The 27,695-nt window shown below is 44.9% G+C and overlaps 3 protein-coding genes across 6 annotated transcripts; 1 reads left to right on the forward strand and 2 right to left on the reverse strand.

The window, feature by feature from the left end:
- Positions 1-508: 508 nt before the first annotated feature.
- On the reverse strand, positions 509-5,200 carry LOC108151702 (D-2-hydroxyglutarate dehydrogenase, mitochondrial). 4 transcript variants are annotated; one of them, XM_017280458.2, is made up of 5 exons: positions 5,102-5,200; positions 3,349-3,556; positions 2,984-3,125; positions 1,311-2,004; positions 509-1,233 (listed from the first exon to the last, which is right to left on the reverse strand). In XM_017280458.2, the coding sequence occupies exons 2-5, from the start codon at positions 3,478-3,480 to the stop codon at positions 660-662; spliced, it is 1,542 nt and encodes a 513-aa protein (XP_017135947.1). In that variant the 5' UTR covers positions 3,481-3,556; positions 5,102-5,200; the 3' UTR covers positions 509-659. The 4 variants fall into 4 exon arrangements, with proteins under 4 accessions (XP_017135947.1, XP_017135948.1, XP_017135946.1 ...); XM_017280459.2 differs by lacking the exon at positions 5,102-5,200 and adding an exon at positions 4,640-4,655; XM_017280457.2 differs by lacking the exon at positions 5,102-5,200 and adding an exon at positions 3,632-3,740.
- A 4,895-nt stretch (positions 5,201-10,095) lies between these two features.
- LOC117186074 lies at positions 10,096-16,791 on the reverse strand. Its single transcript, XM_033386142.1, has 3 exons — positions 16,629-16,791; positions 10,912-11,485; positions 10,096-10,852 (listed from the first exon to the last, which is right to left on the reverse strand). Exons 2-3 carry the CDS (start codon positions 11,430-11,432, stop codon positions 10,303-10,305), a joined length of 1,071 nt encoding a protein of 356 aa, XP_033242033.1. The 5' UTR covers positions 11,433-11,485; positions 16,629-16,791; the 3' UTR covers positions 10,096-10,302.
- LOC108151703 (polyhomeotic-proximal chromatin protein) lies at positions 15,655-26,669 on the forward strand. The gene is made up of 6 exons (XM_033386143.1): positions 15,655-16,471; positions 19,619-21,357; positions 21,435-21,530; positions 21,624-22,041; positions 22,113-23,956; positions 24,025-26,669. The coding sequence occupies exons 1-6, from the start codon at positions 16,437-16,439 to the stop codon at positions 24,924-24,926; spliced, it is 5,034 nt and encodes a 1,677-aa protein (XP_033242034.1). The 5' UTR covers positions 15,655-16,436; the 3' UTR covers positions 24,927-26,669.
- Positions 26,670-27,695: the final 1,026 nt, after the last annotated feature.

Consider the following 27,695-nt stretch of genomic DNA (forward strand, 5'->3'; position numbering starts at 1 on the left):
TCTTTGATGTAAGGCTAAACTACATACATTAATTTCTTCATTCTGGCTATAATGATACGATCTGAATCTGGTTCAGATTCTGCCGTTTAGAAGATATAATCATTTTCTACGATTCTGCGTTTTTGGTTTTCTTGTATCTTTGAAATTGTGGATGCAACTGATTTTCGTCCTTTGTGGGGGTGCAAGGAGGCGAAATTTTGAAATACACTTGTAACAGTGGCATATTAAAGAAGTCTGGATACAAAATGTCGTTGCTCTAGCTCTTATAGTCTCTGAGCACTAGGTGCTCATAGAGACGGACAGACAGACAGACAGACGGACGGACGGACGGACGGACAGAAAGACATGGCTCTATCTACTCGGCTATTGATGCTTAAACGCTTCCTTCGGGACGTCTGGACGTTATAAAAATCGATAATAGCATTTAATATAAATTTTACAGTGATGTAAATTGTTCGATTTTTACTATTATTAAAAGTTGTCACTCTTTCGACCGAGCCCAATAAAATGATCTTTTTCACATTTTATTAAGTATACTTTACACGGATTACAAATTACAATTAACAAAAAAAATTAGCACAAAGAAAGGGGATTTTTGAGATGGTATCTTTACATATGTAAATGTACGTTTTATCTATCACTTTATTCCGGTGCACAGCTTAGTTGAGAACCTTGTACGGGTTAAGAATGCCGTTAGGGTCAAGGAGCTTCTTCATTTCGCGCATCCAGTCGATGGCCACCACATTCTTCGAGTAATGTAGATAGTCCTTCTTGAGGAAGCCTATGCCATGCTCGGCACTAATGCTGCCCTTCAGCTTGGAGGTGTACTCGTAGACGAAGGGTTCGACACGCTTGTAGATCTCGTCGTTGAACTCTTCGCAGGAGACATTCAGATGCAGGTTGGAGTCGCCCAGGTGGCCGTAGCCGCACACGATGGTGGCCAGGGAGCCGCAGCGCTCCCGCATCACGTCCACGATGTTGTAGAAATCGCGCAGTGGCAGGGAGATGTCGTACTTGAAGCAAAAGCTCTTCTCGATAAGCCCCAAGGGTACCATTTCACGTATCTTCCAGATCTCCTGCACCTTGCCGGGATCGCCGGTGACAGTGCCGTCCTGGATTTCACCCCTCTCCATACCATCGCCGATAAACTGATTGATCTTCTCCTCGTCGTGGTCGCCGTTGCTGCCTGAGGTCTCGATTAGCATGTAAAAGGGAAAGCCCGATATGGGGGCGCTGTCAGAACAAACAGATTAAGAATAATTCTATGATATTTGTTTCTAGAAGATCCTTGCCGAATCAGAGCCACTTACTTGAGGAACTTGAACTGCTGGAGAGCCGTGTTCAGGGCTCGCTCGTCTATCAGCTCGCAGGAGCTGAGGATCTCCCCAAGGTTACGCTTGGCGCTGACGAACGTTTTCAGGACGTCATCGAACGAGTTGAGCCCGATGAAGGCCACGTTGACGGCCTTTGAGGAGTGTGGACACAGCATCGAAAGCTTCGTGATCACTCCCAGCGTGCCCTCGGACCCGATGAACAGGTGCTTCATATGGTATCCCGTATTGTCCTTCTTGAAGTTCGACATCAAGTCGAGCACCTGGCCGTTGGCCAGCACCGCCTCCACGCCCAGCACAGACCCGTGCAGGTTACCGTACCTCACCACACGCACTCCGCCCGCATTCGTCGACACATTTCCACCGATGTGGCAGCTGGCCTTGGCACCCAGGTCCAGCGGTACCGTCAGACCCACGTCCCTGGCCCGCTGGTCGAAGTTCTCCAGAATGCAGCCCGACTCGACGACCGCAATGCCCGTGACCTCGTCCACGGACAGCACCTTGTTCAGCCGCTGAAGGGACAACACAATCTCGTCACAGATGGGCACCGACCCGCCCACCAGTCCCGTATTGCCGCCCTGGGGCACCACGGCCAGCTTCCGTTCGTTGCAGTGCCTCAGAATGGCGGCCACTTCCTCAGTGTTGCCGGGCTTCAGGACCAGCTTGCTGTTGCCTAAAACGATAAATGACTCAATCAGAATAAACAAGAAGACAGAGTTCTTGATAACATAAAAGCTTTACGAAAGTTAAGAAAATCGTTCTGAATGTTTGACGAAAAACTAGGTGAACTATATATCCATCGAAAAATTGAAGCCTTTATGCAAAAGTTTAGCTAATAGAACCGTATGGAATGAAAAAAACCATTGTAATAAACCAGTAAGAAAGCGCGTGGGCGGCGTGATTAGCCACTGCAAATTGTTCCTTCTGACTATAATAATAATCTGATCTGATCTAGATTCGGCCAACTGCTAGATATGGTCATTCTCGTATCTTCAAAATTGTTGATGACACAGATTTTCGTTCTTAAGGGGGGCGGAAGGCGGTGGTGCAAAATTTTTGAATACGCTTGTGCAGGTGCGGTATCTCAGGAGTGTGGATACCAAATTTAGTTGCTCTAGCTCTTATAGTCTCTGAGAAATAGGCCCTCTTCTGGAGCGATAGGCAAAGAAGACCAGGAATCGTTTGTGTTAGAGAGAGACAGAGCGAGAAAGAATGAAATAGTTTGGTTCATCCTGGCTGTAATAATGATACGATCTGTTTCAGATCCGGCAGTCTAGAAGATAGTCATTCTCTATAATTCTATTTGGTTTTCTCTTGACTTGAAAAAAGTGGATGCCACAGAGTTAAGGTGCTTTGCGGGGCGAAAGGCGGGGCGAAGTTTTGAAATACTCTTGTAACAGTGAGATATCACAGGAGTGTGGATCAAAAATTTTGTTGCTCTAGCTCTCATTGTCTCTGAGAACTAGGCGCTCACGCTGACCAAGAATATATATACTTCATGGGGTCGGAAACGCTTCCTTCTGGGCGTTACACAAATCCATTTTCCCGACAAATCTAATATTCCCCTCTCTTTGAGTATCGGGTATAAAAAGAAGAAAAGGATACGGAAACAGAAGAGTTATCCTTATATCTTCGTATGCCCATTAGCATACCACGTATCCGCTTGAGAAAGCAAATGTTGTATCCCTCCAGATCTTCGGTGAGGACATGATTCTTGCCCAGCAGCTTCTCAAAGTGGGTCACATCCTTGTCGCTCAGAGCGGCATAGTTGCCACGTTGCACATTGTCCGTGATCTACAATAAAAGAAGGGCATGGCATACATTTTTAGCACAACTGTACGTGGGAGGAGTGGACGCTGGATTTCGAAGATGGTGGTGATGTCACAGAGCGTGTCTGGGGAAATCAACCACCATTTGCTAACACGGATTGGATTTTTGCGATGCCACGCCCTCGTTGCAACCACCACCATTCACAGCGCAACCAGAACTGACCGTGCTACGAATACTCGTTGCCTACCTGTGTGAGCTCCGGCATCGGCGCCCCGCTGCCCGCCATCGTCCTTACGTTCGTTTTCGTCTGTGTGGGCGGACGCAGCAGGGGGGCGGTGGTCGCTAATCTGCGCATTTGCAGGAGCCGCTGGAAGCGCATGGTGTATGTGGAGCGGGACTTCAGGGGGAACCAAACTGCCTGTATTCTTTATTTCTTCCTTCTTTGGTCACAAAGGCTGCAATGAGAGAGGAATGCCAGTCAGCCGAACGATCGCCCACACGAAATTCTTACTAGTATAAATCTTAAGAACCTCTACTCGACGTGTTTATGAATACACCACTCCGCAACGCAGCCCGTATCACACTGATAGCACCACACAGAGAACTCATAGAACTTTTCCACTGTCCAGACGTCAGACCCGACGCTCTATCGCAGTGATAGTGGCCCACTACCACCACTGACACCACTATCAGTCCAGCAGGCAGTCCCCCACTTGTGGTGGCATTAACGCATGCATAAAAATTATCATATTTATTTTGGGACACACACACATGCACACACAGTCAGGCAAAACGCAAAGCAAAAGCAAACAATGGTCCGGCCGGTTCGGGTCTGGTCTGGTTTCGGGTCGAAAAGTGCAGCCCAGAGTCAACATTTTTATGATTGCCCTTGGTTTACCGCTAGGTAAAGGTAAAACCAGAATATTGTTTACAAACTCATTTGGAAAATAAAAATTTCTACCTGCTCGAAAATGATCTCGGATCTGTCTTCATTGGTCATGGGGATTAAGAAAAACAATTTTTGTATGGCTTGTGATTGCCGGGAAAGTATACGTAGTGAAAAAGAACCATCAAAGTACGGCTATAATAATATAATGTACATATGAATAAGTTCGATTTTTACTTATAAACGATTCGCATACATATGCAACCGAATATGAACATATAAATAATGCATTTATGTACATACATATATAAATAAATAATATACTCGATGAGATCGGAAAATACTTCCCTCGCTATTTTGCAAATATACGATATTTTCATGTGAAGTGTAGTTACTTTTTTAACCATAAATTTAAATATTAATTAATTAAAAGCTAATGTGCCAATACTTTAGTAAACCCAATTTTATACTTTTTTCGATAAAAAAAATGTTACAAAATAATTTAATAAAATTACGCTTATAAAAATTGTCCAATCTTATATACAAAATATTTATTTATCGTTAATTTCATTCCTTTTTTAAACAAGTTTTTACAAATTTGTTTGTTTATTGAGTATTTTCCGCTCTTTCCACTCATATGTGTGTTTATTACCTCGAAATAATCTCCGTCTTGGCGTGTCCAAAACAAGAGTGTATCAAAATACTCGCCTAACAGGTAGATGATGATAAGCGAGAGATGGCGTATGAGGGCAGAACCTATGTGAAACCGGTTGTAAAACCAAACATCAATTTCATCAATTCGATTCAATGTCATTACTTATCGCGTAGAGTTAATCAAAATATACACACAAATAAATCCTCACAAGTGGGAATGAACAATAAACGTATGGTAGCTTTTTTTTTACCATTAAACTGGATGAATTCGGTATAATCACCATTGAGATATGTAGAGAAATGGGTGCCATATTAAGGAGAGCTACACGCGCCTACCAAAATAAACACAAAATCTCTCTCTCTCTCTCTTTTTCTTTTTTCTCTCTATCTCTCTGAACTTTTTGACTCTGGAATGGAAAATCACCGAAAACACACACTTCTTGTTGTAATTCACACATACAATTTGTATTAGCCTGGCGATTAAGACAGATTAGGGAAATTCTCTCCCAATATCAAAATATTCCTGTGACTGGTTTTGATTGCGAGTGCAATTGAGCAAAGCGTTTAAATCGTTATCAGAACAACTAAAACTAAACATCGACTAAACGTGCCACAACGAGGGAGGCGGAAACTACATATGTACATATATCCCATATGATCGCGGTTAAAGCTCTCTCTCTCTCCCGCGCTAATTGAGCTTTTGTAGTTTGAACCATCGAAGAGAGGAGGGAATATATACATACATATGTAAGGTGATGTACCTATGAATGTCAAATACGTGTAGAAATACATAGCTTTATACGACTTTTTGCAAAACAAATTCCGGACAGATTCCAACAATGGGCCATGATTTTGTTCTATCATCGGAACCTCTCGGTAACGCTAAGTCTGTTACGGCAAGAGTGGGGAGTTGGTGGAACCAGCCCTATCTCATAAACAAATCCGGAAGGCCTCGGTCTCTGTTCCTTTACAAACGTGACATTCCCGGACATTCCCGTGACGCGGACATCTGAAGCGCGGAGAAAAACGCTAAAATAAGTATAAAAATAATGATAACATATTAAAAATACATGAAATCAGAAATTTGAATCGAAGGGAGCTTGCCAAAATGTTGTAGATATATAAAAAATTTAAGGAGATGCATTTGTAATGGCTATTGTCTTAAATAAGCCTTAATAGAATGAATATATACATAAATACTCATCAAATTACATGTTAGGGGTGCGGTAGGGGATAAAATTTATCTCTGTTCGTATATATGTATATCAATACAATCAATACAATTTTTAGAATTTATGCCAAAATATCGACCGTCTGGCTCAATGTGCACCAGTTTAGCTTGCTAACCAAATTTTGTTTGAATTGGAAAGAAATGAGAGTGTTTGCAAGTAGTGCCAGCGTGTTTTGAAGGGCAACTATCTGACAAATTTGAAACGCCATTTGCTCGACGGCAGATTGGTTCCAGAAAAAACCGTGAAAAAAAAGACATTGATCGTATGAAAAACGAGGTGCAACGTTGAGAGTTGCTGTAACTCTACATTTATACCCGATACATAGTCAGTATGGCTCTCATCTGCCGGACGGCACTAACATTGCACGAGACGCCAAAGAGTGCGTGTGAGAGAGACAGAAAATCAGTCAAAAGGTCTTGTTGTTCACAGCGTAGCGACCGAAAAATTAGTCTTTATATAATAATGATCCGATCAGATCCAGATTCTGCAATCTGCGTTTTTAATTTTCTTGTATCTTCAATGTTGTGGTTTCCACAGATTTTCGTCCTTTGTGGGGACGGAAAGGGGTGGAGCGAAATTGTGAAATGTACTTGTAACAGTGAGATCTAACAAGAGTGTCGATACAAAATTTGGTTGCTCTAGCTTTAATAGTCTCTGAGATCTGTGGATGCCACAGATTTTCGTCGTTTGCGGGGGCGAAAGGGGGTGGAACGAAATTTTGAAATACACTTGTAACAGTGACGTATCACAGAATGTTGGATACAAAATGTCGGCGCTCGTGCTCTAGCTCTCTTCAGCACTAGGCGCTCATAGGGACGGACAGACGGACGGACGGACAGAAAGACATGGCTCTATCTACTCGTCTATTGATGCTTATCAAGAATATATACACTTTATGGGGTCGGAAACTCTTCCTTCTGGACGTTGCACACATCCACTTTCACCACAAATCTAATATACCCCTATACTCATTTTGAGTATCGGGTATAAATAGGTGATTGGTTCCTTAAACCTTTTCAAAATTATGGAAAAAATTAGGGAACGTTGGAAAACAAATTTGCGTATACAACATTTCTCTACCAAACACGTCTCATTGCATTGATAGTTCACAAAATACTAACACATTTCTATTGCAAAAAGGGAATTCCCTTAAATTTCCACAAAAAGGGAATTACCCTAATTTAACAAATTTAATGGAAACAATTTATTGAAATAACTGAAATTTCCGTTCTTAAAAGATGCGACACTTGAATATGACTCTCATATTGAAAACATTTTTATTTTGAATGTGGTCGCGAACGACATCGACAAAATTCTCAAAAATCAATTAGAGTGTTCTTATTATGAGAAAGAAATTTGGGTTATGGTAAGTCCTTTCCAAAGGACAAAAAATCGAAAATAAAACCATAGAAGGATGTAGGTAGGTAGGTAGGATGTAATGAAAATACATACATAAGTGAGAAAATTGATAAAACTAGGTGTTGTCTGAGTGATTTCATAAAGAACTGGTCAAATTATGGCAAAAAAATAAAAAACCGAACCAAAATACTTCCGAGGTCGCTAAACGATCTGTTCTGCGAGCTTGATAAAAAATCAACTGGCTCACGCCGTAATGGGATATTGCTCACCACAGCATAATAGCGCTCACACTACTGTGAAAACGATCCAATTGTAATTCCTCTTTGCTCCTCACTTCCTTTACTTCCTTAAGTCCTTAAAAATATAAAAAAAGAAACCCTTATGACCCTTCAAAATTCAATATTTGCTCCTTTGAAAATGCTATATAGCGACAGTTTCTACTCCACGCCATATGAATATTGCAAAAGCACAAGAGTATTCTAAGCTTTCGTCCGTAAGCTGAGGTTTTTTATTAATTACAGTCCCTTAAGGTGTGGAGTCTTCGAAAAAAACACGTTTTATTATTTTAGCACTGGCTTAAAGTACAGTTATAGATTTTTAAATCGAGTTTTAGTCGTGTATTTTAGATGCGGCTCCCAGAACAGAACGCACATATGCGTTAATAGATACGTATATGAGTTGCTACATAGTGTTGGGATATGTATGTATATGTTTGAAAAATTGACAAAATAATAATAAATTAATTAGGAATTAATTAAAACCGATTAAAACCATTTAATTTTTAAACACTACCCTTTAGTTTCTTCTACCTATTTGATGCAGTTTGCTGCGGATATGTTAAAATGGGGGGATTTGATCCAAATTTTATCATAGGACTGCAAGTTTCATTGTTTTTTATTTTGCTCTCCTCCCACATGAGTTTGCTCTCACCACGTTCATTATCAGAGTTGATATACAAAAATTCGCCGATCTTGCCATTGTCAGCACCCCTCTCGATAGTCGAAGATGAGCAGTTGCCCCAAATCGTGTAAATGATAGAAGATATAACATTCTCTTTCAATTTTCTCAGTCCATTTACTAGTCCGCACACCGAAATTACATAATTTTGACGAAAACCTTTCAGGTACATACTGAAATTAGCATCGATGAACAATTAATCGGAATGACTAACCGTAGCAGTACCCAACCACATGTTTAAGTAAATCGTCCGACTTGGAATACTTTACCAGATCCCTGTTTCAAAATGCAGCTGATCAGTCATGGGTAAGTTCTTCTCCATCATGGAGAATGTCCGGGATGAACAAGTGCAACTAAAATGAAATATTAATAATGAATAATGAAATAAATAAATATGTAAAATACTCGTATAATAAATACTCACATTTTCCTTAAATTTTGGAAGATTGAGGGGATTGGCTAAAGTCGATTGAATCGATTGAATTAATCGATGATTAATTGGTCAACTTCTGCCGAAAAATATTTGTAGCATCATTGTCGAATTATACATTCAATTATACATTGAAGCCTGTACTGTCCTTAAAAATGGCGTTAATTAAATTCATATCCATGACCATTGGGGTATGCAATGTGAATTTCAAAAAACGAAAATCAGTAAAAAATGGCTCCCTGATTTTGTTTCAGGTTTTGTTTTCACCAATTTGCAGGGAAAGAAAAAAAATTAAAACAGTCGTCTTTGAAGAAGTTAGAAATAGTTATGCACGAGTATGTATATTTTATATATTTATATATACATATACATATATATTTTTTTTCTACATAAATTTGTGCGATGCCTTAAAACGATTTTTATTCATTCTCTTCGACTTTTTTGGCTTTTGCAAGTCACGACGTCACATGTCCAGCTAGAAGACCCCTCTCCCACTGCATAATTTTCTCACATGAGCAAAAAAATTACTGCAAATGAAAAGCGAAAGAAAATCCTGATTGATGGCCACACTAAACGGTTTTTGACTTTTTTGGTATTCAAAATGGCGGACAAAATACATGCCCATAAGTACATATGTACATATGTTCAATATAAAAACCACCTACTCTTTTTCTTTGTCCAAATTTATATCAAGATGCAAGTCTTTTCCTTCAATTCTCTTCATTAGGTTTCGAATACAAATTTTTCGTATTATAAAATGTTATAAACTGGGCAATGAACTCACCACACGGCCAGGCCACGCCTACCCCCTGCAAGCAATGGGCACAAGGCCCCCGACATGCGATAGAAAGAGAGAGAGAGAGCGAGATAGTATGCACGCGACAGGGGTGTCGTTGTTCCTATGGCTATCCCTATCTGGCGCTCAGCAACAGACGACACTCCCACCCCAGGCCGCCCCCGGACGGCCAGCGCATCCATCAACGTCCCGTCGGCATTTTGTGACGTTGCAAAGGGGCACGGCACCGCACCGTCTATGAATTGTTAAAGCCGAAACAAAATGGAGAACGTTAATCAGTTAACGCATTCGAGCATGTAGGAAAGTCTTACCAATTTATACCTTTGTGATATGTTCTAAAACATTGATAATATTAATTTGATATTCACTCGCTTAAACATTAATATCTTTTGTGGAGAGGAACTAGAACCTATTTCAGACACATACATATGTACATATTTACTTACACATAGTTAACGAGATTTGGATTTTATGAACTACGGAACCTAAAGAATACATCATTTTATTTATTCTAGATTCTGGGAAATAAACATATGTACATATGTACATACGCATATATGTATATCGTTAGAAGTACTGTGGTCTGTCCGAGTTTATGCAAAGCTTCCGGCTGATCAGCACTCTTGAAAGTCTCAATCAGGCGGATATGACGGCACGCATCAATTAAATGAGCATTTAGGTGTGTTTTTGCAGATAATTTTTTAATGTAGAACTTCTGTTGTGTTTAATGGAGTCTTCAGTTGCTTGCATTCAGGTGCTCCAATACATAGTTAACTCAAAACAAGATTAATTTCAAAAATAATGTACATATGTATGTGCAGCGAAGGTATAGTGCATAGTGTTAGGGGGGTTCTTAATGATGTTGCGTGTACAGCTAGCTATCAACTTTACTTATATTTGCTAGAGTTGATGTATAAGTTGGGCTTGGAGTAGACGCGTATCTCCTCATCTACGATAGCCAGCTCCTTGTCGATTTCTGCCTTGCGGCTGCGCACCCGCATAGTCTGTGAGGTGATGGGCATGTGATTTAGCTCACTAATGAGAACATCATAGCGCTTCTGTGCGCTGTTCAAGTGCCCAACACGATCCTGCTCCGCGTGCAGACTAAGACCGGCAAGCTCGTTGGTCGCAGCCTTTTCGCGCTTCTCCTTCTCCAGCTTGAGCTCGCGGCGTTGGGATGTCATGGACGTAGTGCTAGCATTTGATGAAAAACGGCTGCGGCCACTGAGCACAGCCTCCTCATCCGAAGCGATTTCAGTTTTCAAATCAGTTTGCAACTCATTAATGTTGAAGCGACTGTGCTGTTGTTGTTTGCCATTTGTGCGAGGTGACAGCAGATCCTCGTCTTCATTTTTATCGTACCGACTGGACTGTTTGTAGTTTTTTTCGTATTTATTGGTGAGCTCACTCAGCATAGGTCCACCATCAAAACTGCATCTAAAAGATCAAAAAATTGGTAAATTAAGAAATGTGTTTCTTCTGCTTTCTCTTCTTACTTTTGCAGGGCTTTTGTAAGAAAGCGTTCATCGGTGATATCCTCTGTCTGTATGCCGATGCTTGTGGAGCTGTGTTGGATGCCGCAAGAATTGCAGCGCTCTGTATAGTTGTCCGGCGAATGTACCACATCTTTCTGTGGGTCATAAACCACAGGATTGCGCTTTTGAAAGCCGCCAAAGCGTTGGCCAGACTCTGGAGCGTCCACACCCAATTGGTAATGCGAGCGAGAGTTGTTGCGGTTGCGTGTCATACTGGTTTCCCGGGTGTTTTGTCTGGATACCGATACTGGGGGGGGTTTTCCTCTTTTCGATTCCCGTACCTCGGAGTCCGAGCGACGCATAGGTGTCGGCATCCATGCAGGACGCACCGGCTCCTTCGCTGCTAGTTTTTTACTTGTTGATTTTTCCAGGGAGCTCAAGCTCACCTTATTCTCATTGAGAAAATCGCGGCCCCGAGTAGATCGCGGCACTGATGAAATGTTTTTCATCGTGGGTGTCGGGCGATTTGATGTGTTTGACATGATCCGACGACTGTATAAGTACCACTAAGTACAGTACGGAAATATGTATGGTACTAGGAAAAATCGAATATTTTGTTTGTAGTTAGTCGAGCTGCGTTGTTGAATGCTTTGAGTTTTTCTTGTTTACTGACAACTATCGAAAGCACACTTGTTTTTCAATAACGTAACGTCAGGTAAGTTTTTTGGAGTTTATCTTTCAAATCGTACGTTCAATTATTGTCCTTTTTTGACTAAATACTTAACTTAATTACTATGCAAAAATATACATTCGTTTTTTCTTTATAATATTTTGTCGTACGAGCGAAACATAAAGCCAGATTGGAAATGCCCATATGTACTATGTTACCTCTTTGATTCTCAGACTTTCTTAAGCTATTGTGGTATTATTATGATATGATTAATACTTACAGCTATTTACATGGTCAAACTGTTTCATTATGTATTTGAAAAGAACAATACAATTTCATATTTAATTTGGTGGGTTCTATAAACTTTGATTTTCCGCTCATTTTGGGACATCCCTTCCTGTATTTACACCAAAGACTGTTACCTACGGGCTACTTGTTATATACTTATTATACTTCTACTTTCTTATTATCTCTATAAAAGTTTAACAGAAGCTACCCAACATTGAGATTTCTTTTTATACGTTGCAACTACCCCTGAGGACTCCCCTACTCTGTACATATGTATGTATGTTTGTACTTATCACCATACTCGATCTGTGGAATGAACCATGAGTTTTCATTGAACAATTTACCATTAAAGTTTGTATCCAAATTTTCCATCATGGACAGAATGAAGATGTACAGCATGAGTCAGAATTGTCTTTTTTATACCCGATGGTCGAAGAGTATAGGGGTATATTAGATTTGTGGCGAAAGTGGATGTGTGTAACGTCTAGAAGGAAGCGTTTCCGCCCCATAAAGTATATGTAATTGTTTGACGCCTAGTTCTCAGAGCCTATAATGCACTTGTGGAATCCACAATTATAACGATACGGGAAAACCAAAAACGGAGAATCATAGAGAATAACCATATATTATTATAGCCAGAAGTAAAAAATAAAACTGCAGTGATTACGCAACGCCTTCCACGCGCTTAGTGGTCTGATGAACTACATACATAATTAGGGGACAAAAATGAGGATCACATCAGAGAAATTATTATATATGTATATATGTACATGTACATATACATATATACATACATAAATATGTATGTAGGACGAAGAAAATCTTGGATCTGGGACTGACGATGAGAACAAAGGGAGAGCCTATACAAATGGAAGCTATTAAGAAGAAATATAAAAATTAAAGCTATGACCAGAAACAGTTCCATGGATGAGTCAGAGATTCCACGACGACTGGGAATAGCCCTTATATTCAAATTTTATATCTGCATATTAAAATTTTCACTATACGTACTTCTAGGGTCAGCCCCATGTCACTCTTTCTCGACCTCATCCTACGCGAAGTATGAACCCCGCACTTTTTAAGAGCTTAGGGGTTGCAATTCTAAGTAATATCCCAGAATTTTAGGATGGTTTCCCGTTTGGGGACAAATATCGCATGTTTGCTTGGAAAACGCTTTCATTGTGTTGCCTAAAATGGTGGCAAAGGGTGTGCCTGTTCTCGTGCTTATGTTCCGCCGGAAGGTGAAGTGTCACATTTTTCTTAACACATTTATACACGCTTATGCTGCGATTATTTCGCAACTGCACAAATATTTATACAAACACCCCCGAAATATTACCGCTTAACTCCCTTGGATCCCTTTAAAAACATGTGACTCCCAAAAGACTAATGAAAATCTGGGAAAGCCGCTCCTATCGGTTCTCCTTGGCGGTACGAACAAGGGCAGCACGAATCGTTTCTCCACTGCATAGACCCAACAAAGGACTCTGACTCTGCCAAAAAAGGGATTGTGCAGAAGTGGCAGGGTTCGAGGGGTGGTTACACATGAGAGCTTCGGGCGAAGAGGAACAGAATATTATAATCAAGGGGAACTACAGAAGACGTTTAGGGGGTGAGATTTGATCAACGATCTATTGTCAATGTCTGGCCCCGCCTTAGAGCTATAAAATTGGTGAGCCGCTACCACAGTCGCCGTCGCCGTCGTAGTCAGGCGTCGACTGCAGGACTTTTATGCATTCAATTGAAGGTTTTTTATTTGGAAAATGGTGTAGGAACACGACAGGCACGCGTATTACTGGGACATAGACAGAAAGGCTATAAGACAGGGAGTAAGAGCGAGAAGGAAGTATAAGGGTGAGTAAAGCACGCGCAAAGCAATTTACGCTCATTATACATTTTTCATTTTACGAAATGCAAAGAGCGGACGCACACACACACGTACTTAAATATCCATGACCGCACACATGTTTAAGACGCAGCGCACAATCGTTCGCTCGCTCGCTCATACTTCCGACCCCCAAATAACAAAACCCAACAACAATTGTGCCCCAACGAGTGTATGGCAATTAATTTAAGCGAAAATGAGAGGAATGGGAAGAGACCTGGAGCGCATGCTCGGGCCGGGTCTGCTTTTTATACAGTTAAACGCCAGGGTGAAAGAAGAATAAGCAAAGAAGAGACACGACTAACAAAAAAATAAAAAAAAAATAAAAAACCGAAAAAACTTCAAGTGGAGCCAAAAGGAAAAATCCACAAACACACACACGACTGTCTCTTAGCAATGCTGAGAGCGAGAGAGCATTAATGCAAATACAAGCAGAGTGTGTGCGGTTGTTGGGTGGGGGGTGGTTGGGGTGAGTGGGGGGACGGCAGCAGAACCTAGCAAGCGTAAAAATAATATGGCGGCGGCTAAGAATCGGAAAAAAAGCAACGGTCTCATCAACATCAGAAAACGCGTCACTAGCAGCGCTGGCCGAACAGCAACAAAGGCTAAAGAAAAAGCAAAAGCAAAAACAGCGACATCGGCAATCATCGACGGAAAACGATGAACGCCTGTGTAGCAATGCGGCGCTGGTTGGCAGAGGGGGAAAGACAAGAGCCCACAGAAAAGCACACATACAAACGCACATGGCACACAAAGAGGTTACAAAATGAAAAATGGAATGCCAGAGACAGGCACAGTGGGACACGACTTGTTGGCACGGAGTAAAACAGATTACTGTATTCAGATTCAGATGGGGTGATTTAATATTAAAAAATATATACATGGTGGGTCCCGTTATCCTGCCGCCTAGTTGTACATATAATAATTATTAATTACATACATGTTATTTGATATACCAAATATTTAACGATTATTAGACATATGTATACTTGGTGAGTATTTGGTGACCGATTTTTTCTGTGATTGCCTCACCGTGCACACGTTGACGGCCTCTGCGGCGTGTGATGTTCACAGCAAAACAAAAAAATGCAATCCAATAATAGTCGAACGCACGCCACTGTGCGTTCGAGGGAGCAAGCAAAAAACATTTCACTTTGGGCCTTGCTGCGCATACGCTACCTCGCCCCGTCTCTCCGGCTGTGATCGACAAGCAGAGCTAATAATAAAATAAAGCTAAAGCCGAATGGAACGACTGAAGGTGTGGAATGGGAATGTGAAGCGGAGGGTCGCGGCAGAGCAGGGGAAGCCAGGTAGGCCGTTGGGCCGCAGTCCCGATGGTGGTGGTGGTGGTGGTGACAAATGCGAAATGAAAAAAGAAGATGAAGTATAGCAGGCAAGCCAGCAAACAAGCAACAATCGGAGGAGGACGACAGGGTAGACATTCGAGTGTACAGACACAGAAAACTGGATTCGGTTGTAGAAGATGATGAGAATTCGTCGGGGTGGTTGAGAGCGCGCACACATATATGTATAACCAGCACACATGTACGCCAGCTGTAGCCTCGTTTTCCTGCGTCAGTGTGTATCTGTGTGGTGTCGTTCGTCGTTTGTTTCTTTTCAACCCCAAACCATGCGATAGCGAGCACAGGCCATCGCAGTCGTACTTGGCGCTCGATTGCGTTGCTTGTACTGCCATTCCACTCGCACCCGCGATTTTCAGTATAGAGAAAAGTTATCGCTGTGTTGCATAGGTGTGAGAGAAAACTGGTTTCGCATGCCCCAGCTGCCCGCGTCGCGCCGCCGGCCCCGCATTCAACCACACCAACACCAACACATGCGCACTTCATTTTGTTTCGCAGCGCTGCCGCTGCCACTGCCGCTGCCACTGCCGCTGCTGCTGCTACCGTGTCTTCCCGCTATCGTCTGCGCGCGTCTCAGTCCTAAAATCCACTTGGCAGAGTTCGGTATTCGGTATTCGGTCTGTGCCTCGACTCCGCGCGCAATCATACGCTGTTGCTGTATGCCGTTCCATTTATAATAACGATACTTTTTTTAATTTTTTATAATGCAACGCAGAACTAGTGTGTGGCTTAGAAGAAGTGAATGCTAAGGCAACAAAACAAAAGAAAACCCATGATGTCGCGAAACAAATGTGTGTGCAGGCGACGCGTCGCTGCCGACGTATACAAACCTAGAGCTGTCGCGTTTTATGTAAGATCGCGTGCACAGGTGCCCCCAACACAGCGCCCACAACAAATGTAATACATTGAAAAAAGAGCAGCATTCACCGAGACGACAACGTCGCCGCCGACATTGCAGTGAGAGTGAGTGGGAGCGGGAGCTACGTCGTTTATACTGTCCAGCACACCACCCAAATACAGCACTTAACGCTGCTGCTGACTTGTTTTTGTGTACACTTTTTTGTTGTCTTGTGTTCTACGTTCGTTTATTTGTTGTTTTGACTGTGCGTATGTCTTAGGTTTATTGGCTGTGTATGTGTGTTTTGTGTTTGCATAGTGTTAAAAATCAAAATAGTTGAAGAAACTAAACGAAAAGGCCACGGCAATATGCTATTATTAACAAAAACAAGCATTACCGTCGACGTCGTTGCCGCAAACAACAGAACGCTGCTGCCTCTGCCGTCGTCGCCGCCGTCGCATGCATAACTTTAATTTTTTTAATATATTGTTTTTATTTTGAATAATGGATCGTCGTGCATTGAAGTTTATGCAGAAAAGGTATTATTTTTCGTTTGTTCTTTTGTTAGCTTTCTTTTTATTTCCAAATAAATGAAATTGTTTTTTTTTTTTTCCGCAGCTGCAGCGCCTGGGCGGCGAAGTTGCAGCTAATGTGTACATATCTTTATTTGTAGCATTATTTTTGTACAATACTTACTTGAATTTGTTTGTTGCACCCGCGAGCGGTTTTGATATGATAAATACCAAGAAAATCAGAAAAAAAATTACTATGATACATATGTAGATGTAGATGCAGGGATGTGTGTGACTAGTGTGACCCTCCCTTACTTAAAAGCGTAGTTTTCCCCGCTGTATGCACACTTTTTTATTGTAACTTTATTGATTGTTTATTGCTAGGGGATCGATTCAATCACTATTACTGAAATCGCTTTTGAACACTGGCCCGGGAGCACAGGCAACAATTTCGCAAGTTCCTAAACCAGTTTTTGTCCCCCCCCTCTATTGAAGCGCATTGTTGTCAACGAATTTCGCAATACATGCCCCTGCCCCGTGTGTATGCGTGCGTCTACTCGTGGTGGTTGATTCCCTTTCGTGGTCTTTGCCACAAACAATATTGAAACGAAAAGTTCGTAGCCAAAACAAAAAATACTGTTTTTTTGTTGTATGGTTTAAACTTAATCTGTAGGGGGCAACTCTACTCTGCATATTCTCTCCCGCTCTGACTTTGTCCCTAGAAATGCGGTCTCATGCCGAAGTAAACCAAAATTCAAAATCGTGTGGCCGCTAAGGGCTGCAAAAATAAAAATAATATTGTGAATTTAAAAAGCATTTCTGTCAGAAATTTAAATTATGATAAAAAAGAGTATGATTAAATTAGAATGATATTTACTGTGATGCATAACATATAAAAAAATGTACTTTGTGTATTTTCCATGAGCTGACAACCCTGGTGTGTGGTGTTTGTGTGTGTGTGTGTGTGTGTGTACAAGTGGAGTGGCCATCGGTTTATCCCGCTCACTCGCATCCATTCTTACATTTGGATGGCAAAACCCGTTTTGTTTCAATCAATATGTTGTCATGTTGTATTCCCGACTCTGTTTTTCGTTCTCCCCCGCATGTCTGCACTGTGGTATTCTTCTCCTCATCGTTGCATGCATGATTACCTCTGCATCCTGCACTGGCTCTATGACCCTGTACCAGATTTTTGTTATTTTATTTTGTGCTCTCTCTCTCCTTCGGACTCTTCATTCTCCTCCTCCCCGGCGCATGCTCTCATGTTTTTGTATTGTTTCCCCCGCATTTCTATCATTCCTTCTTGAAACTCATTATCCAGCGGTTGGGTTGGTGATGGAGAACGAAATAGAATTGATGGTGGTGCTGGACTTGTAGAGTTTCCTCCAGTCACACGCACACATACACGAACATTGTACCAACACTAACCAGTCTTTGGGCTGTACATACATACGTTTACCCTCTATTGCCGGTAAAGATGAGGCAACTTCGTCGTCTGTCTGGTACGGCGTCTGGTCAGATTTCAATTTTCTGCACAAGGGTGGGTGGGTGGTTGGTGTTTTGGTACACACATACATGCTCACACACACACAAACACACCCTGCCAGACCGCTGCCACCCGCCCACCGTTTTTCAAGGGTAATGTAATACGAGAACCAAACCAAAATGCAGGGTCCGCTTTTGCTTTACAGATTCCCTCCCTTCTGTCCTTCCCTTATATGGTTCTCGCTAAAATAGCCAGAGGGTTAGCGCGGGGTAGCGGGTCGGGATCAGCGCCTTTAATAGAAACTCTAACAATTTGTTTCTCCCAATCATGAGCCCGTGGTAGCAACTGTCTGCATTTTTGGTTGATTGATGGAACGTCCTTGAACTCGCGCCTCCACACGAGGCAACATCAGTTTCGGTCTTGATATTGGTTTTACGCTAGCCGTATCCGGATGTCGTCTGTCGTCAGCTGTCTTTCCGGTTAGCTATTTTGTCAGACACGAACCGAACGGGTGTGCAGTTTCTCACATGGAAAGACTTAAAAAAGCGGGAAACCGTAGATAAGGATCGATTGCACTTGCTACCCCTTTAGGTCTATGCAAAGGACATATGTATGCAGTACTGCTCTATCTCTTTCCCCGTTTGCCATGGGAAAAGCCCTTTTGCATGTAAACAATTTTCATTGTATGCAAAAGAAGGGTGGGGCGTATAAAGTTTTTTCGGGGTGGTGGCAGCCAGAATAGCGAAAAACTGTTTAGGTCCCCGAAACAAGAACAATATTGTTTATGGATGTTTTATGGGATCATTAGCCAAATGGGATTCACGGGAAATGCCTTAAGATATCCATAGGTATCCATATCAAAGATCAATTTTATGTATGTTCCTCAAGTGTAAAGATAGCCAGATCGATCTAAGGTACTTTACCTTCTCAAAGTTTTCTGTCGAAACGGAATAAGTGGACATGGCACTGGACGTAAAGGAAGAAGAGTAGTGTCGGTCTGTGCTGCCTAAACAGTTGGAAGTAAACTCATGGGAAAACAAAAAAGCGGGAACGTTGCGAGTCGCGGCAAGGGCAGTGGCTCTACATTTATACACGATGCTCAGTTAGTAGATTTACTCTTTTTCTCTATTCTCACAACAACTCCAGCCGTTTAATGCTCGGAAACGCTTTCTTCTGGGTGTTACAAACATCCACTTCTACCCCAAATATAAGATACCTCTATGCTCTTTTATAATATCGAAGAATATTTTGCGGCATGCGAAAAACTGTTTTGAAACACCCTCACCCTGTTGTCCATTCTTCTCTAATGTGAATGATCTCGTTGCTGGAGTTGTGCCGATGCAGCTGTCCCCCATGCAGTCCCCCCTATCGCTATTTCTAAATTTCTGGCCTTTAGCTTTTGCTCTCCGTTTGAGTGCATTACTGAGCTGATCCTCTCTCTTTCGCGCTCTCTCATCAGAAGCTTTTGTTTGCGCACTCTCTGGTGGCGGTGGGGGTATGGGTTCTGCCAACCTGTTTGCATTGGATTATTGTCTGGCGGAGAAGGGACCCCAACTTGTTTTCGGACAAGACAAGACCATTAGGAAAATATGAATAAAATATGTTTGAGAATAAGAGTGTGTGTTTATTTTGGTTACATGTTTACTAATTTCTCTCTCCTCTTTTGCGTCTCACTCTCCCCCCCGCAGAGCGGACACAGAAAGCGAAACAACAACACCAGCAGCAGCCCCAGGATCCTCTTCAGTACCAGCTCCAGCAGGAGGCGGCACACTACCTCTAAAGGATAACTCGAATATTCGCGAAAAGCCGCTACACAACAGTAACAACAACAATAACAGCTCCCAGCACCAGCAGCCACCCAGCAAGCAGCTCGAGCGGCCCCTGAAGTGCCTGGAAACGCTCGCACAGAAGGCGGGAATCACCTTCGACGAGAAATACGATGTGTCCAGTCCCCCGCATCCGGGTATCGCCCAGCAGCCGTCATCGACACCAGCCGCAGCCACAGTCACTGCCCAAGCCCATCGCAACGGAGGAGCCAACACAGGCGCTGGAACACCCCCCACTGCACGTCGTCACGCACACACACCGGTCACGCCGAACACCCCAAGCACCCCGAACACTCCAAACACTCACAACAGCAACCCACAGCAATCCCGACACAGCGGCAGCAGCCACACCATGGAGAAGTCACAGAGCCCCGCCCAACAGGTGGCGTCCGCCACGTCGGTGCCCCTGCAGATCTCACCGGAGCAGCTGCAGCAGTTCTACGCGAGCAACCCGTATGCCATCCAGGTGAAGCAGGAGTTCCCCACGCACACGGCGGGCACCACCACCACGGAACTGAAGCATGCGACGGGTTTGCTGGACGCCAGCCAGGCAAGCCAGTTGCAGCTCCAACAGCTCCAGCAGCTGACGGCGGCGGCAGCCGATGCAGCCGGGGGAAACGGTTCTGCGGGTGGTGGGGGAGGGACCCAGGGCGGAGGCGCACCCAGTCCGGCGAACCAGCAGGGACAGCAACAGCAACAGCACTCGACGGCCATTAGTACGATGTCGCCGATGCAGCTGGCGGCAGCCACCGGCGGAGTGACTGGTGACTGGTCACAGGGTCGGACGGTGCAGCTGATGCAGCCTTCGACGGGGTTTATCTACCCGCCAATGATGATCTCCGGCAACCTGCTGCACTCCGCGGGCATCGGCCAGCAGCCCATACAAGTGATCACCGCCGGGAAGCCGTTCCAGGGTAACACCCCCCAGATGATCACCACTACCACACAGAACGCCAAGCAGATGATCGGGGGGCAGGGCGGGTTCGCAGGCGGCACCTACGCCATCCCTTCCAGCCAGTCCCCGCAGACGTTGCTCATCTCACCCGTCAACGTCATCTCCCACTCGCCGCAGCAGCAGCAGAGCATTCTTCAGTCGATGGTCGCCCAGCAACAGCAGCAACAGCAACAGCTCAACGCTCAGCAGCAGCAGCAGCTGACAGCGGCGGCAGCGGCTCAGCAGGCGGTGGCCATGGCCAAGGCGGGTGTGGGAGTGGGAGCTGATGCCCAGGGCAAGATGCAGGCACAGAAGGTGGTCCAGAAGGTGACGACCACCACTAACACGGTGCAGGCAGCCTCGGCAGGCGCTGGCGGGGCACAGGCGCAGCAGCAACAGCAACAACAGACCACCACCCAACAGTGTGTCCAGGTCTCGCAGTCGACATTGCCCGGCGTAGGAGTGGGTGTGGGCGGGCAGCTGCTGAATCCGCTGGGCGGGTCGGGCGCGGGCCAGGGCCAGCAGATGCTCGGTTCCTGGTTCTGGCAGAACGGCCTGCAGCCCTTCGGCTCGAACTCCATTATACTGCGTGGCCCGCCGGACGGCACTCAGGGCATGTTTATCCAGCAGCAGCCAACCACGCAGACACTCCAGACGCAGCAGAACCGTAAGTGGCGGCATCCGCTAATGCAATCTGCTATCCGAGATCCAGAGCTTATTCCGATTTTCTTCCTCTTTCCACAGAGATCATCCAGTGCAATGTAACCCAGACACCGACCAAGCCTCGCACCCAACTGGAAGCTCTGGCCACCAAGCAACAGCAGCAACAGCAGCAACAACAGCAGCAACAACAGCAGCAACAACAGCAGCAACAACAACAGCAGCAACAGCAGCAGCAACAACAACAACAGCAGCAGCAGGCGGCGGCCAATTGCCAGGCGCAGCAGCAACAACAGCAACAGCTAGCGGTAGCCACAGCTCAACTGCAGCAGCAGCAGCAGCAGCAGCAGCAGCAGCAGCAGCAGCAGCAGCAGCAACAGCAGCAGCTGACGGCCCTTCAGCGGCCTGGAGCGCCGATTATGCCACACAACGGAACCCAGGTGCGCCCGGCTAGCTCCGTGTCCACGCAGACGGCGCAAAACCAGAACCTGCTCAAGGCCAAGATGCGGAACAAGCAGCAGCCAGTCCGTCCGGCGTTGCCGGCCCTCAAGACGGAGAACGGACAGGTGGTGGCGGTTGGTGCGGTGCAGAGCAAGTCAGTGGGGCAACACATGGCTGCCATCCAGCAGCAGCACCAGCAGCACCAACAGCAGGCGAACCTCCACCAGGTGGTCACCACAGCGGGAAACAAGTGAGTGACATAGACGGCAGTCGGCCTTAGAGTCAACCATATTATTCCCTTTGCTCTTTTTGCCTTTTCAGGATGGTCGTCATGAGCACGGGCACGCCCATAACCCTGCAAAATGGTCAGACTCTGCACGCAGCAACAGCGGCCGGAGTGGACAAGCAGCAGCAACAGCAGCAGCAGCTGCAGCTTATGCACAAGCAGCAGTTCCTACAGCAGCAAATGTTCCAACAGCAGATAGCCGCCATCCAGCAGCAGCAACAGCAACAAGTCGCCCAGCAGCAGCAACAACAACAACAGCAGCAGGATCAGCGGCAACAGGTGGCACAGGCTCAGGCCCAAGCTCAGGTTCAGGCTCAGCAACAGCAGCAGCAGCAGGCATTGGCGCAGCAGATACTGCAGGTGGCGCCAAACACCTTCATCACCTCCCACCAACAGCAGCAGCAGCAGCTCCACAACCAACTGCTGCAGCAGCAGCTCCAGCAGCAGGCGCAGGCCCAAGTGCAAGCTCAGGTTCAAGCTCAGGCACAGGCACAGGCCCAGCAGCAACAGCAACAGCAGCAACAACAGCGGGAGCAGCAGCAGCAGAACATAATCCAACAAATTGTGGTACAGCAGGCGGCTGGGGCGGGTCAACAGCAGCAGCCACAGCAACAGCAGCAGCAGACGCAGCCAGGACAATTGCAGCTGAGCAGCGTCCCCTTCTCGGTGTCCTCGACCACGACGCCCGCAGGAATAGCCACCTCGAGTGCCCTCCAGGCCGCTCTCTCCGCCTCCGCCTCCGGCGCCATCTTCCAGACGGCCAAGTCGACCAGCAGCAGCTCTTCCCTGCCCACCAGCAGCGTGGTGACTATAACAAACCACACAACGGGTCCCCTAGTCACCAGCAGCACAATGGCAGCCAGCCTTCACCAAGCCCAGCTCCAACAGCAGCAGCAACACCAACAGCACTTCCAACAGCAACACCAACAGCAGCACCAACAACAGCAGCAGCAACATCAGTTAATCTCCGCCAGCATTGCAGCAGCCACACAGCAACAGCAGCAGCAGGGACCACCCGCTCTGGCGGCTGCATCGTCCTCACCCGCCACGAACCCCATCATGGCTATGACGTCCATGATGAACGCCACGGTTGGGCCTGTCACCAGCAGCGCAGTGACACCATCTCCTGCAACACTGGTCGCGTTCAGCGCTGGCAGTGGAGCCAGTCACCCGGCGACACCCACCAAGGAGGCGACGCTGAAGATGCCCACCCCCTCCGCCACCCTGGTGCCCATTGGGTCCCCTCTAAACAACAGTGCCGTTGGCCAGGATCACCACCCATCCTCCGTCAACACCACCCCCAGGTCCGCTGGAAGCGCCAGTGCCCCGGCGGAGCCCAGTAGCTCAACCAGCGACTCGAGGGTAAATGAAGAGGCCTCGGAGGCGTCTCACAGCAACAGCACGACCCCCACCACGCCTACGAGGCCCACCATCAGCACGCCCACTACAAGGCAGAGCAATGTGGTGCTGCCCACGAGTAGCTGCAGCACCACTAGCTCCTCCACCCCCCCGCACAGTGGGAAGGATGAGGGCAAGGGCGGAGCGAGCACAGCCACCAGCACCACCGGCGCACCTTCAACGCCGACAACGACGATAGTTGGCAACGGGATTGGGATAGCCACCCTGGCCAGAGCAGCGAGTACCACTGCGACCTCTACCACCACCACGAGCACCAGCAGCAGTACGACTACACCTACAACCACAACGAGCATCAGCAATGGGAGCAGCAACGCGGCGGGGAAAGATCTGCCGAAAGCCATGATTAAGCCTAATGTGCTCACTCATGTCATCGACGGATTCATCATCCAAGAGGCCAACGAGCCCTTTCCTGTAACGAGGCAGCGCTACGCAGACAAGGACACCAGCGACGAGCCGCCAAGTGAGTCTCTTCCCTCCCTCCCTCCTTTGTTTCTGATACTAATTCCTTTTCTGCTCTTCTTCCCACAGAGAAAAAGACTGCCATGCAGGAGGACGCGAAGCTGTGCGGAATAGCCACTGCAACGCCAACCACAACCACAACCCAAACAGCAGCTGCTAATGCGGCGGGTCTACCCACGGACATGGTGGCCTGCGAGCAGTGTGGCAAGCTGGAGCACAAGGCGAAGCTCAAACGGAAGCGCTTCTGCTCCCCAGGATGCGCTAGGCAGGCGAAGACTTGCGTTGCAGGCATTGGAGCTGCAGCTGCAGCTGGAGGCGGACTGGGAGAGAGCAATGGAATGGGAATGGATATGGAAATGGGAGGAATTGTGGGAGTGGATGCCATGGCTCTGGTGGACAAACTGGACGAGGCTATGGCCGAGGAGAAGATGCAGATGCAGACGGACGCCTTGCAGGCGCTGCAGCCCGATCCGATTCCGATGTCGACCACCACGGAGGTGCCACTGGTGTCTCTTCCTGTCCTGCCAGTCATGGCAGCCACCCCCGTTCCAGTTCCTCCCTTAGTTGCAGTCGCACTGGCAGTCCCCACTCCTGTGACCCTGCCTGCGGCTCCGTCTCCAGCTCCCACCCCACCTGCGGCAGCAGTGGCGCCCCAGCCACCTGTACCAACACCAACATCCTCTTCGACCGCAGGCGAGCGTTCGCCCATTTGCAACTGGAGCGTGGAGGAGGTCGCTGACTTCATACGGAACCTGCCCGGCTGCCAAGACTATGTGGATGACTTTGTCCAGCAGGAGATCGACGGCCAGGCGCTGCTGCTGCTAAAGGAGAATCACCTGGTGAATGCCATGGGGATGAAGCTGGGTCCCGCCCTCAAGATTGTGGCCAAGGTGGAGTCCATGAAGGAGGTGGTGCCGGCGCCGGGCTCTGGCGAAGTCAAGGAGGCGACGGCAGCGGGAGGAGCTCAATAATATCAGCATCGGCCTGATGCTCCAGCCTATGCCGATGACGAGGGGATTCCCATGCCCTCCTACTCGACATCCCCGCCACCATTTTCGCTCCTCCATCTCCGGCTTACATACGGATCGTGGCAATAGAGGTAATTGTTAGAGGCAACTGGCTGCCGCAGCAGCCGCACTGCGCTCGGTCAATGATCACATTCACCGAGTACGAGTTCATGGAATGGTAACGAACGATAACATAATAATACTATGTTGAAAGGCCGCCACATGTATGATAGAGCGTAGACTTGGTTGCTGATCACTCGGAGGGTGTCCATGGTCCGTGGCCCCTTCGCAGCCAGCGACTCCTTGTTCAAATTGTACATACAGATTTACTCGATCTAAAACTTAATTATAGGCATAGGCATAAATTATTTAACAATTGTAAATTGTTTCTCAGAAAAGGGTATTATTACACTGAACCTAGGATTAGCTACGAATAATGTTTAATATCAGCGCATAAGTCCGGAACCGATTTGAGCATTGCAATTGAACAATTAACTATTAATAGTTTGTATTTCAACTCCATACATAATAATTAACTTAATAATTAATTAGATAGTTAGGATCGGTGAAACAGTTGAGAACAGGGACCGTAGCGATTGTAAGTCGAGACTTACACGGTAATGGCATTCATGATGAATGAATCTTATGAATTTTTGTTGCAGGAAAGATATGGTATATATAGTATAACTTTGTAGAGCAGAAACTCAATCTTTTAATATATAGCTCCTAACATATAGTATTTTCTATAGTCGTATCCTATATAGCAATCAGATATTGACCAAATATGCTTAAGTTTTACAAAATGTTATTAGGATACGATTATTATTACATACTTAAAGAGGGTAGATATGCCTGGAATGTTTATCATTTATAAGCCACTGCAAAACAAATGTACAATATATATATATACATATGTATATATATAATTTTAAAATATTTATTTATGAGATCGGAAATGGTAAAATAACTTAATAACATATGAAATATTATTTCTTGACTTTTATTAGTTTCTTCAAGAAATAATGATGGTTGTAAGTTGTAAGCCCACACATAGCATAATCATTGTCAACGTCCGATTAGGACTTTGGAATAGGAATCTATGAGAAGACTGATATTTGATAGTAAAACTTCTGAAACCCATTTTCAAGTAAAGCCAACATTTCATCAAACATTGTAAATATAACTGATAATATATCTGAGAGCGAGAATTGTGCACGCCGAAGCGTACCTCTCTGCCCTAAAATTTGTGTAAACGGATCTGGTAGGTAACTTCGCCTTAAAAAATGGATCTTGCAGGTTCTATTAGGTATTATGTACACTTTATGATACTTATATGAAGTTATATCAATCTTCGCATAGATCCCTGTGAAACTGTCATTATCAAGAACTAGTCGCTTGCATTCGGAAAATAAATAATTGTTAAGTGAAATGGTAAAACACCCAAGCCATATGCATTGTTAAATCGAAAATTTAAATATTTTGTATTGCAAAACTAGAAATAATCATTATATACGGTCCCTGGTTCAGAGTCCACTCTGAAGCATCAAATCTTGAAATCATCTACATAATTGTAAATTCTAGTATTTTGCTAGCTCTTTTTTCAATGCCTAATGATAAGTATTTTTTTTGTACAACATTTTTTTTTGCTATTGCTGAATAAAATAAAAAATTGCACTGTAATATAGTGTAATACATGTGAATACGGAATCGAATGCTGTTATCTCGGCGAATATCTTTCTAAAGCTGTTTGCTATTATACTATTAAAGCTGTTTGCCATGACATCAAAGATCTGTCTTGTGTTGTAACGACTCTGATACATCACATCCTCGCAAATTATTCTGCACAAGTCGACAGTGGTCGGTAGATTCGTGGAGCAGCACACACTCACAAGCACGGGTGCATATGAAATAACCAAAAAACTAAAAAAAAAAATCCAGCTGGAATAAAAACAGGCCAAAATGATTATATTTAGTCATTCATGTTTCATATACATCTAATTCTGTTTTTGCACGGTTGATTGGTTCCTGAAAAAAACGTGTAAAAAAGACATAAACTTTATGCAAAAATAGGTGATTGGTTCCTTATCTCTAACACCTATTAAAATTACGTAAAAAAAATTGGGAAACTTAAAAACAAATTTTTGCTATCTACAATTGCTCTGACCAGTAAATTTGATTGTATGTATGTATGTATACGCAAAAAAACGAAAGAGAAACAAATATGTACATATTCTTCTTATGCTCTTTCTTGTTTTCGGTTGGTTTTTAGCTGTTTGAGAGCTGTGAGTGTTTTTACATTGTATTTGTGTTGTGTTATTTCAAACCGTGTTAAATGAAATAAAACCGTGTACAAAACTGCCTGCTTTTCCCCATAAGGTCTCACCAACATTCTAGTTAGTTACAATTACCAAGATGTGGATCCGCCTTTGAATTCTTGAATTGTTGAATATTTTCAGACTGAAAAGTTCGTATTTTCTGCGCCTTTGTACATATATGTTGTAGGCTTCTGGTACTGATTCAGCTGGTCGGACGAGCTGAACTGACGAAACCGAATTGCATAGGTGCAATAGGCATCACGAAAAACCCGGCCATAGAACAGCCTTTTGGTCCCTCATGCAACATCTTGGTACGGAATAGTCTTGATTACTCTCAAGTATAGGGGAATACAACCATATGCAAGAAATCGCCAATTTCAATAGAACTGAGCAAGAAAAACACGTTTTAGGCGAGTTA

Source organism: Drosophila miranda, chromosome XR, assembly GCF_003369915.1.
Source record: "Drosophila miranda strain MSH22 chromosome XR, D.miranda_PacBio2.1, whole genome shotgun sequence".
NCBI classification, from domain to species: Eukaryota; Metazoa; Arthropoda; class Insecta; order Diptera; family Drosophilidae; genus Drosophila; species Drosophila miranda.